Below are 12,320 nucleotides of genomic sequence, written 5' to 3'. Positions count from 1 at the left end.
TTAATACAAATATTACTGTGAATTGTATGCTAATAATATAGAAACCTAAATATGATAGAAATTGAACTTAGAGGAGAAGTCTGTCACTTGTGAGGCAAAATAGTTTGCCAAAGCGCGCAATAAATTTGAAGCAGGGCTGAAATTATAACCTGCATTTTGTAATTCCTAGTTAATTATATTTCCACTGAAATATGCTGCCTTTCTCCCATCATCATAACATTTTTCTATATCAACAATATGACCCATATCAATATCATTAATAAAATGCTGCTGTTAGGTGTGTTGTTTAGTACATTTAAATTGTTATTTGATATTTCAATAATATATGAAATAAACATGTAAAACTTTGTTAAATTTCTTATTTTATTGAACAGATAATAGTAATATTAAAATATTTAAATAATAATGTATATTATCATTTTTTCTGGCACAATATTCTTTTTACTACTCAACCCTTTGGTTGTTTTTGGTCTTGTTTTTTAGTTTCTTAACAATCTGGATATAATATATTCTTAATCCTTTTAAAGAATATTAATTGCATTTTATTCTTTGCATTATTTCTATATGTTTTAGGATCTATGCTCTAGTTTTTATATCCTGTTCTTTCTCTAGCTGCTACTGGTCCTCCTCAAACATCTGTTAGTCCTTGACTAGTATTCCATATTTATAAATGATAAATGAAGGACTATATTGGTTAGTATTGGTATTGGCATTGTATTATTTTGCAATGGTGGGAGACTGTAAAACACTTAGTTTTCTCTGTATTATTGTGAGAGCTTTAGATGAATTATGCGCAGAATTAATCTAGATTTATCCTGAGTATCTAGAACGGAAGATAAATTATGTGCAGAATGAAAAAGTGGGCAGGTTCTAAGGAGACAAGGCAGGCTTCTCTTTAAGGTATGTGATTAGGCAGATGTTTAAGACTCTCAAAATCTCTATAATAATAAGGATGCTACCCTGGGATTGGCAGATTAAGTGCAAATGACATACTTTCATATTCAATGGCACTGAATTCTTTTTTTTTTTTTTTTTTTTTAACTCTGAACTTTTTATTGGCCTCCCGCTCCCCAAAGGGTACCCTGCTTTTGCTGGCTTAATGCCTCAGAACTTTGGTGTCGTTGGTCTCAGACACCACTTTGCCATCCACTATCCGGCGGGTGGTGGTCTTCTGGATGGTTTGCATGGAGTTGCTGCTGTCCAAGGCATCACCAAGATTGAATTCCTCGCCATCTTCCAGCAGGCGGCGGTAGGTGGCAATCTCAGCTTCCAGCTTGACCTTGATGTTCAGCAGGGCCTCATACTCCTGGGCCTGTCGCTGTCCCTCTGCCCGGGTCTGTGCCAGCTCTGACTCCAGGTGCAGCAGGATCCCATTGAGCTGCTCCATCTGTAGGGCGTAGCGGGCCTCCACCTCCCTCAGGCTGTTCTCCAAGCTGGCCTTCAGATTTCTCATGGAGTCCAGGTCGATCTCCAAGGACTGGACTGTACGTCTCAGCTCTGTGAGCGTCGTCTCAGCAGCTCCAACCTCGGCGGACTGTGTGGTGACCACTGTGGTGCTCTCCTCAATCTGCTGAGACCAGTACTTGTCTAACTCCTCTCGGTTCTTCCGAGCCAGCTCGTCATATTGGGCCCGAATGTCTGCCATGATCTTGGCGAGGTCCTGAGATTTGGGGGCACTGAATTCTTTAAAAAAAAAAAAGTCTTATTAAATTAGGAAATTTAAATTATCTTAACCTTTGCTCTCCAATTTCCACAATAAGACACACCTCTAGAATGGTTATTTAGAAATTATTTATTGGGTTTATCTAGGGAGAAATGCCACAGCCCGTTGCTCTTTGTGTATAAACATATAAATTGTCACACAGTTCTTTAATTCATTACCATGATCTCTTCTCTAACAGCCTGTCACTGAACTCAGTATCTTTATTGCAATTTCTTCTGTGCAAAATGAGAGTTACACATTCTTCTTCTTAGATATCTAAGTCAGTACATCATCTGCTCTTTCTCCTCCAGAAATTTGTCAATGTTTCTATCCTGCTGATGGCACTACTTCTTATTATGGACTTATTATTTTGTTATTAATATTTTAATATATTTTGCATATATTAACTTTCTCTTCAGTTCTATTTTGTGAAGGAGTAAGGTAAATTTATCTACCATCTTGAAACAGATGTTTATTTGCTTTTTACAGTTATTTTTCATTGTTTGCTTTGACCACACATTTGTAAAAAGTATGTAAATCTGCAACCATCATTTGTTCTAGCTTCTGTGTTTATATTATTAGGAATATTTTAACCTCTCTAAAGCCATACAGTGCTCTTTTGTTATTAAATTTAGTTATTCCAAGGTTTTATCAAATTTTTGTCTTCCTACATGACAATGAGAAACACAATGGGCAAAAGACATACACAATAATTATGGGCATCAACTTGTCATTTCATTGGCTCCACTTGGAGGAAGAATTAGGGTGGAGTTCTGGAGGATATTGTGTAAATTAGCAAAAGATGAACCAAGATATTGTGAACTTGGGTTTGAAATAGATACTATAAGGGGAATGCAATTAAATTATTTATGGGACATTAGAACCCTATTGTTCTCCCAACTGGCATGCATTATAATCAGTGTAAACAAATTGACTATATTAAAATCTATGTTTAACATACTGTATTTGGGAGAACTGTTTCCCGAAAGAAACATGAATGGTGCTTATTTTCTGACTCCATCTGTGATCCAGCTTGGGCTATTATCATCTTGCTAACATCTTCCATTTTCTGATTTTTACCAAAATAGATCAAATAAATTCCAAAGGATAATTACTAAATACGATATATAGGATTTATGCCTTACATTCTGACTCTGGAGTTTGGGACTCTGTTTAATGTTTTTGTGGAAATATACTAAATATGTTCATTTAAATGTCTTTGCAACATGAATTTTTATTTGTCCAATATTGTGACTCCTTTAAATTGTCCTTCCGTAAGTCTAGTTTTGAAAAGTAAATGTAGTTTCTTCACAGAATTGGAAAAAAACTGCTTTAAAGTTCATATGGAACCAAAAAAGAGCCCACATTGCCAAGACAATCCTAACTCAAAAGGACAAAGCTGGAGGCGTCACGCTACCTGACTTCAAACTATACTACAAGGCTACAGTAACCAAAACAGCATGGTACTGGTACCAAAACAGAGATATAGACCAATGGAACAGAACAGAGTCCTCAGAAATAATACCACACATCTACAGCCATCTGATCTTTGACAAACCTGAGAAAAACAAGAAATGGGGAAAGGATTCCCTATTTAATAAATGGTGCTGGGAAAATTGGCTAGCCATAAGTAGAAAGCTGAAACTGGATCCTTTCCTTACTCCTTATACGAAGATTAATTCAAGATGGATTAGAGACTTAAATGTTAGACCTAATACCATAAAAACCCTAGAAGAAAATCTAGGTAGTACCAATCAGGACATAGGCATGGGCAAGGACTTCATGTCTAAAACACCAAAAGCAACGGCAGCAAAAGCCAAAATTGACAAATGGGATCTAATTAAACTAAAGAGCTTCTGCACAGCAAAAGAAACTACCATCAGAGTGAACAGGCAACCTACAGAATGGGAGAACATTTTTGCAACCTACTCATCTGACAAAGGGCTAATATCCAGAATCTACAAATAACTCAAACAAATATACAAGAAAAAAACAAACAACCCCATCAAAAAGTGGGCAAAAGTTATGAACAGACATTTCTCAAAAGAAGACATTCATACAGCCAACAGACACATGAAAAAATGCTCATCATCACTTGCCGTCAGAGAAATGCAAATCAAAACCACAATGAGATACCATCTCACACCAGTTAGAATGGCAATCATTAAAAAGTCAGGAAACAACAGGTGTTGGAGAGGATGTGGAGAAATAGGAACACTTTTACACTGTTGGTGGGACTGTAAACTAGTTCAACCATTATGGAAAACAGTATGGCGATTCCTCAAGGATCTAGAACTAGATGTACCATATGACCCAGCCATCCCACTACTGGGTATATACCCAAAGGATTATAAATTATTCTACTACAAAGACACATGCACACGTATGTTTATTGTGGCACTATTCACAATAGCAAAGACTTGGAATCAACCCAAATATCCATCTGTGACAGACTGGATTAAGAAAATGTGGCACATATACACCATGGAATACTATGCAGCCATAAAAAAGGATGAGTTTGCGTCTGCGTCCTTTGTAGGGACATGGATGCAGCTGGAAACCATCATTCTTAGCAAACTATCACAAGAAGAGAAAATCAAACACTGCATGTTCTCACTCATAGGTGGGAGCTGAACAATGATGAAACTTGGACTCGGGAAAGGGAACATCACACACTGGGGCCTATCATGGGGGGGGAGGGGGGAGGGGGGAGGGATTGCATTGGGGAGTTATACATGATATACATGATGACTTGATGGGTACTGACGAGTTGATGGGTGCAGCACACCAACATGGCACAAGTATACATATGTAACAAACCTGCACGTTATGCACATGTACCCTAGAACTTAAAGTATAAAAAAAAAAAAGGAGAAAAAAAAAAAGAAAAGTAAATGTATAGTTTAATTTTGTCTATGTATGACACATAAAAATTGAATGTTGTAGTAATTTTTTTAAAGCCTCTCTAAGAATTCTTATCCTTTCTCACCAGGGAATCTTCAATCAGTTACATATATAATGAGTGCTATATTTAGTATTGACATCTTGATTCATTGTTACTGTTTTTGGACTCTTTCATTCTTCCTGTCTTTATATGTTTCTATTTATAAACTATGTATCATTTTTACAAAACACAGATTGTCTTTAAAACTTTACTAAATTTAAAAAAAGACTTTAGATTATTTAAGCCTATTTTAAAACTAAATTATACTAATAAGTGATATCATAAATAAAACAAAATGTATTGACCAGTCATGCAAAAAATCCCCTACTGCTTTCTGAAGTTTTATTATTTAATCTGAAATACTCATTACTAATGAATAACAGTAATACACTTTAGCTTACACAGTGAATTTTCTTTATCAAAAACAATAGCTTCTTTTGCTTGTCATTGATAATCTATAGTTGCAGAGACATTTAAATCTTCATTTTCCTTCAACTGTTGTCAAAGTACATCATTTATAAATTCTTCACTCTTTTTTCCCTCATTAACTTCTAACAAATTTTTTATCACAAATACTCTTCCTCTCCTGTCAACTCTTTCATGATCTCACCTACTAATTAGCTGTGTAAGCCAGAAATACGGAAACTATTTTTGAGTCCTTAATTCTCCTAATTTTCAACATTTAATTAATTAATATAATAGCCAACAGTTTCTATTATTCCCATGTTATCTCCATGTGTACTCCATGTTTAGATCCCATATATAAATGAAGAATTGTGATATGTGGTTTTCTTTTCCTGCGTTAATTTGCTTAGCATAATGGCCTTCAGTTATATCCATGTTGTTGCAACGGACATGAATTCATTTTTTTTACGGCCGGGTAGTATTCCATGGTGTATATGTACCACATTTTCTTTATCCAATCCACGATTGATAGACTCCTCGGTTGATTCTGTGTCTTTGCTATTGTAAGTAGTGCTGTAATGAACATTCAAGTGCATGTGTCTTTTTGTCATAATGACCTATTTTCCTTAAGGTATACACCCAGCGATGGGATTGTTGGGTTGAATGATAGCTCTGTTTTAAATTCTTTGAGAAATCTCCAAACTTCTTTCTACAGTTGCTGGACTAATTTACACTCCCACCAACAATGTGCAAGCATTCCCTTTGCTCTGTAGCCTTGAGGGATCTGTTGTTTTTGACTTGTTAGTAATAGCCATTCTGACTGGTGTTATATAGTATCTCATTGTGGTTTTGATTTGCACTTCTCTGATAGTTAGTGATGTTGAGCATTTTTTCATATGCTTGTTGGCTACTTGTATGTCTTCTTCCCCTCTCCCTTCCCCTTCCTCTTCTTCTTCTTCTTTCTTCCTCTTCATCTTCTTCCTTCTTCCTTCTTCCTTCCTTCTTCTCCTTCTTTTCTCTCCTCCTCCTCCTCCTCCTCCTCCTCCTCCTCCTCCTCTCCTCCTCCTCCTCCTCCTCCTCCTCCTTCTTCTTCTTCTTCTTCTTCTTCTTCTTCTTCTTCCTCTTCCTCTTCCTCTTCCTCTTCTTCTTCCTCTTCTTCTTCTTTCTTCTTCTCTTTCTTCTTTCTCCTTCTTCTTCTTCCTTTTCTTCTCTCTGTCATCCAGGCTGGAGTGCAGTGGTACAATCTTGGCTCCTCTGCCTCCTGGGTTCCAGCGACTCTCATGCATAGCTTGCTGCGTAGCTGAGATCGCAGGCATGTGTCACCCCACCTGGCTAGTTTTTGCATTTTTAGTAGAGACAGGGTTTCATCATATTGACCAGGTTGGTCTCAAACTCCTGGCCTCAAGTGATCTGTCCCCCTTGACTTCCCAAAGTGCTGGGATTACAGACATGTGCCACCACACCTGGCCTTGTATGTCTTCTTTTGAGAAGTGTCTGATTATGTCTTTTGCCCATTTTTAATGGGTTATTTGTTGTCTGCTTGTTGATTTGTTTAAATTTCTTATAGATTAGATTTCTCTGAGATGCAGTTTGCAAATATTTTCTCCCATTTTGTAAGTTGCTTGTTTATTGATTGTTTCTTTTGCTGTGCAGAAGCTCTGTAGTTTAATTAGGTCTCACTTGTCAATTTTTGGTTTTGTTATAGTTGTCTTTGGTGTCTTTGTCTTGAAATCTTTGCCAGGGTTGATATTGAGAGAGGTATTTCTTGGATTTTCTTCTAGAGTTTTTATAGCTTTAGTGTTTACATTTAAGTCTTGATTCCTTCTTGAGTTAGTTTTTGTATATAGTGAAAGATAGGAGTATAGTTTCATTCTCTACATATGGTTACCCAGTTATCACTATACCATTTATTGAATAGAGATTCCTTTACCCATTGCTTGTTTTTTGTTGATCTTGTTGAAAATCATATGGTTGTAAATGTGTAGCTTTATTTCTCAGTTTTCTATTCCGTTCCATTGGTCTATGTGTCTGTTTTCATACCAGTACCAAGTTTTTTTGGTTATGGTTGCTTTATAGTATAGCTTGAAGTTGGTTAGTGTGATGCCTCTGGCTTTATTCTTCTTGCTTAGGATTGCTGTGGCTATTTGGACTCTTTTTTGGTTCCATATGAATTTTATTGGTCTATTCAGGTTTTCAATCTCTTCCTGATTCAATCTCAGTAGATTGCGCATTTCCAGGAATTTATTCATTTCCTCTATATTTTCTAATTTGTGTACATAGAATTGTTCATAGTATTCTCTGAGGATATTTTCTATTTTTGTGGGATCAGTTGTAAAGTCATCTTTAACATTTCTGACTATACTTATTTGGATCTTCTTGTTTTTTCTCTGTTAATCTAGCTGGTGGTCTCTCAATCTTTCTTATATATTTTTTGAAGAATCAACCCAGTTTCACTGATTTTAAAATTATAGGTGTGAGTCACTGTGCCCAGCCCGATTTTTTGTGTGGTTTTTGGATCTCAACTTTATTAAGTTCCTCTCTACTTTTAATTATTTCTTTTCTTCTGCTAGCTTTGGGAATGGTTTGTTTTTTATTTCTAGTTCATTTAGGCGCAAAGTTAGATTGCTAATTTGAAATCTAACTTCTTGATAAAGGTATTTGGTTCTATAAACTCTCCTCCTAGCACTGCTTTAACTGCATCCCAGAGGTTTTGGTAGGTTGTGAACCAACTTTCATTAAATTAATTACAAAGAATTTTTACATTTCTCCCTTAGTTTTGATGTTCAGGAGTTATTCAGCAGCAAGTTGTTTAATTTTCATGAAGTTCTGTAGTTTTGAGAGATCTTCTTCATATTGGTTTCTATTTTTATTGCACTGTTGTCCAAGAATGTGCTTGGTATAATTTCAATTTGTATTAATTGATTGAGACTTGCTTTATGACCAAGCACGTGGTCAATCCTAGAATATGCTCCATGTGGAAAAAAGAAAAATGTGCATTATGTGGTTGTCACATGGAGTGTTCTATTAATGTCTATTATGTCTGTTTGGTCAAGTGTCAAGTTTAATTCCAGAATTTTATTAGTTTTCTGCCTCAATAATCTGGCTAACTCTGTCAGTGAGTTGTTGAAGTTTCCCAGAGTCATTGTGGTTCTCTAAGTCCTTTTTTAGACTTAGAAGTTATTTTATGAATATGGTGCACCACTGTTGGATGTGTATATATTTAGTAGAGTTAAGACTTCTTGTTGGATTGTACCTTTTATCATTTTGTAATGTCTATCTTTTTCCTTAATTTTCAGTGATTTAAAATATGTTTTATATAAGAACAGTGACTTCAGCTCTTCTTTGTTTCCCATTTGCATGGTAAGTCTTACTGTCTGCCTTTATTTTAAGCCTTGGTTGTTGTTATATGCAAGATGGGTCTCTTGAAGACAGCAGATAGCTGAGTCTTTGTATTCAGCATGGTACTCAATGTCTTTTAAGTGATGTGTTTAGCTTATTTACATTCTGAATTAATTTTGATATGTGAGATTTTGATCCTGACATTGTGTTGTTAGGTGGTTATTTTGTAGGCTTGATTATATGATTGTTTTATAGTACCTTGGGCTATATGTTTAAGTGTTTTATGGTAGCAGGTGTCATTTGTTTAGTTCCATGTTTAGCACTCTTTATAAAACCTCTTATAAATCTGGTCTAGTTGAAATATATTCCCTCAATGTTCACTTGTCTGATAATTTTATTTCTTCTTCCCTTATGAAGCTTAGATTGAAGGAATATAAAATTGTTGGTTGGAATTTTTTTTCTTTAATGATGCTGAAAATTGGCCCCCAATGTCTCCTGGCTTTTAAGGTTTCTGCTGAGAGTTCTGTTGTTTCCCTAATGAGGTTTCCTCTGTATGTGGCTTGACCCTTTTCTCTAGCTGCCTTTAAGAGTTTCCTTTGTTTTGACCTTGGTGAGTGTGATGATTATGTGCCTTGGGGTGGTTGTCTTGCATAGTACCTCACCGGAGTTTTCCCCAGAAGCACACTTCTAAGGATATTTTATGTATCTTCATCCACAACTGTGATAAAATGGCCATAGTAGCTGCAGGAGAGACTGAGTAGGTGAGTACTATTTCTCTCTACCAATTGCTAGTAGTAAAGAAGAAGGGGGACATCAGAAATTAGAAATGTGATTAGAGAGTTTCCCAAAAGTCAAAAGATTCCTTCTATAATTTATTTCTCTGTTCCTCAGTACAGTTGCAACAATAGAATCTCTTTTTATCTATCAATAGCTTATGCTTTCCAAAGTTTACAAAGCAATCAGTTTCATATATACTCTGTTCTCTTGGAAAAACTCTTTGAAAGTTTACCCAAATATATCTGTCTTCTACCTGAGAACATATGTAAAATCAGTAATACTAAAACATTCTCCTTCTTCAAGAAATCTAAAGTTAATGTGAAATCAGAATCCAGATAAACTAATTTCCCAGGTTCTTTTTCTCCTCTAGACATATCACATTCTGTCTACTCCAGAGCCCTTCCTCACAGATCTGAGTTGTACAATCCCCTATCTGTATCTGTAATTTTTAAAATCCGTTAGTCTGCTACATTATAAGAATTTATAAAACCATAATTTGCTTTCTATATACACTTTTCTAGTATCTAAAGTTGTGCCAAATTTTAAAAGCCTCATGACATATTTTGGTAAATTATTCAAATTGTGTACTGTTTGGTTATTTTATTGCTATTTATCATTCTCCATCAATCTGAAAACCTCACTCTTTTTTTCTGTTGGGAGCTGACATAGCAAGTTTCATTAAACTAAGCTTTTGAATTAAATGGTTATACATTCTCCTGTCCATAATTTTTCTTTCTTTGGCTACTTTACAATAGTTTCTTATTTTAGCCAGCTTTACTATTAACTTATTTTATCATTTCCTGTAAATGCAAATATCAGTACATAAATATCTGAATACAGTGATATGGACAGAGTTTAATATTTGTTCAAGTTTTTTGTTTTGTTGGTTAATATAATAGTGACATACAATAAAATCAACAAATCCTAGGTGTACACTGCCTGAGTTTTGATGAATGAATATTCCTAACTCGAATCTTATCAAGATAGAGACAACTATTGTCACCTCAGATATTGCCTTAATCTTACCTCCCACTCAATTCTTATTCACACCCTTTCAAAGGCAATCATTATTATAAGTTTTTTTCTGATAAGCATTAGTTTCATCTGTTCTACAAATTCATATAAATGAAATCATTCAGCATACACTCTGGACAAGGCTGATTTCAACATTTTTAAATATTTTTATATAAAAATATAATATTTTTAAAAATATTTATCCATGCTGTTTTGTGTATCACTAATTTGTTCACTTTCATTGCTGAGTAGGAGTACATGGTATGAATTATCACATTTGTTTAACAATTTTCCTTTTCAAGGACACCTAGGCTGTTCACTTTTTTTTGGCTATTACTAAAGTTGCTGTGAATATTCATCACACTTCTTTTTTGAAAATAAGTTTTCATTTATTTTGAATAAAGCCAAGGAAGAGAAGGCTATGTCATGGATTGTTTATTTTTTACTTAAAAAGGGGAAAACAACTCCCAGATTTTCTTCTAAAGTGGTTTTAGCATTTTATCTTCAACCATGTATGATAAGACATGTTATTCAATGTTTCTGTCAACATTTGAAGTTGACAGTCTTTTTTGCTGCAGCCATTCTGATGGATGTGTAGTAGTAATTTATTGTAGTTTTAATTTGTGTTTCCCTGATGACTAATGAGGTTGATCTGTGCTGCCTAGACTTGGCTTCACATGGTTTCAGAGTCAGCTAGAGATTTTATCAGAATTTATACATAGAATTTGGAGCTCCTCATCCCTGTATTTTTTAATCTAACATTTCCATTAAGATTTCTTTCATATTTTCTCTGAGCCAGTATCAAATGTATTGGGGCATTTCTCTTGTATCTGCTATAGGCAACTATTCCATCAGTCCAACTAGTCTAGCAATCCCGTTCATTTCTGCAACTCTTTTACCTCTCAGTCAAGTAAGAAATTTTAAAGGAGGATAACTGACTCAGGTTGGGGAACTGTAGAAAACAGTATTATGTTTACAATGTACTAAATGTTTGTTGGAGAAATGAACTCCGAACATTGGTTTTGCCTAAGCTTACCACAGCTACTGAATCCTTCCACACGGGTAGGATTAGTGAAATCTTGTATTTTTAATGCTTAAATATAACTTAAACTAGTGTAAGTAAAAAATGAAAAAATATTTACTATATGTTTAGAAAATTTTTAAATGTACATGATAATTTAATATTTTAGATCAAAGGAAGTGGAAACTTTAATTTCAATTTAATTTTAAAATTCAGAATTTAATTCTGGAGAGAGAATGGGGAACAAAATGGGTGCACATAAAATAAGTACAATACGCAAAATGATTTCCATCTGCAAAAAAGAAAAGATTTGAGGAGATACAATATTTTACATTTGTACATATATGGCAACAAGAATAAATATGTCTTACATTTTTATTCAAATTAATATTTTATGAATCTTTGTTTAGCCTATGAATCTTTGTTTAGCCTATGATTAAAATCAATTTCAAAATCATATTTCTTGTTTCCATTTTCATATAAAATGGACTTTATATCTTATGTATATATCTTATGTATTAATGTTGGCACAGCTAATCCAAGTTTTAGAAATAATATACATTATTTAACTTAAATAACAAATAAATCTTAAACAGTGATCCTTTTACAGGTATATAGCTTTTATTATATATGTAATTATTTTACAAGTATATCATTTTGATTATATATTTTACAATAGATTAAATGAAAACAATGCAATTATATTTCCAACTTACTCCATGAGTATTTTAATACAATGAAAATCATATTAAACTTAACACCACAGTGGAAAAAGGTCTTTCTGTTTAGCAAAACTGCATCTTCCTTATGGTTCTGACTAATTTCATAAAGCTTTTCCCATATCCTCACTTCATCTGATGATTTCATGACATGGCATTCACTGAGAATTAATTACATGTTATCTTGTGATCTCTCTTTTATTTGTAGTATTATTTCTGTTTTTCATATAGATATGTCCTGTTCCCCTAAATGAACTTAATATTCTCAGAGAGCTTATGTAGTAATTAAAGCTATTCCCATGCAGGAACACATAAGAGACATACACATGTGGTCTGTTGACTGCATATAAAAATGAAATATATCTTTGTTTAAAAACATAAGATACCTCTTCTAATATC

At 34.2% G+C, this 12,320-nt stretch overlaps 1 protein-coding gene across 1 annotated transcript; it reads right to left on the bottom strand.

Annotated features, from left to right (window-relative positions):
* Positions 1–1,039: 1,039 nt before the first annotated feature.
* LOC117094188 (keratin, type I cytoskeletal 18-like) lies at positions 1,040–12,069 on the bottom strand. Its single transcript, XM_033229403.1, has 2 exons — positions 11,919–12,069; positions 1,040–1,683 (listed from the first exon to the last, which is right to left on the bottom strand). The coding sequence occupies exons 1-2, from the start codon at positions 12,067–12,069 to the stop codon at positions 1,097–1,099; spliced, it is 738 nt and encodes a 245-aa protein (XP_033085294.1). The 3' UTR covers positions 1,040–1,096.
* Positions 12,070–12,320: the final 251 nt, after the last annotated feature.

Source organism: Trachypithecus francoisi, unplaced genomic scaffold, assembly GCF_009764315.1.
Source record: "Trachypithecus francoisi isolate TF-2019V2 unplaced genomic scaffold, Tfra_2.0 Lachesis_group13, whole genome shotgun sequence".
Taxonomy (NCBI): Eukaryota; Metazoa; Chordata; class Mammalia; order Primates; family Cercopithecidae; genus Trachypithecus; species Trachypithecus francoisi.
Note: the sequence above shows the minus strand (reverse complement) of the source record. Positions and strands in the feature narration are given on the sequence as shown.

Coding starts and splice junctions, on each gene's coding strand:
- LOC117094188 (XM_033229403.1), bottom strand. CDS start 12,069: ATGAAATCATCAGATGAAGTGAGGATATGGGAAAAGCTTTATGAAATT. Junction 1,684..11,918: donor TGTATTAAAATACTCATGGA/GTAAGTTGGAAA, acceptor TTTTTTTTAAAG/AATTCAGTGCCCCCAAATCT.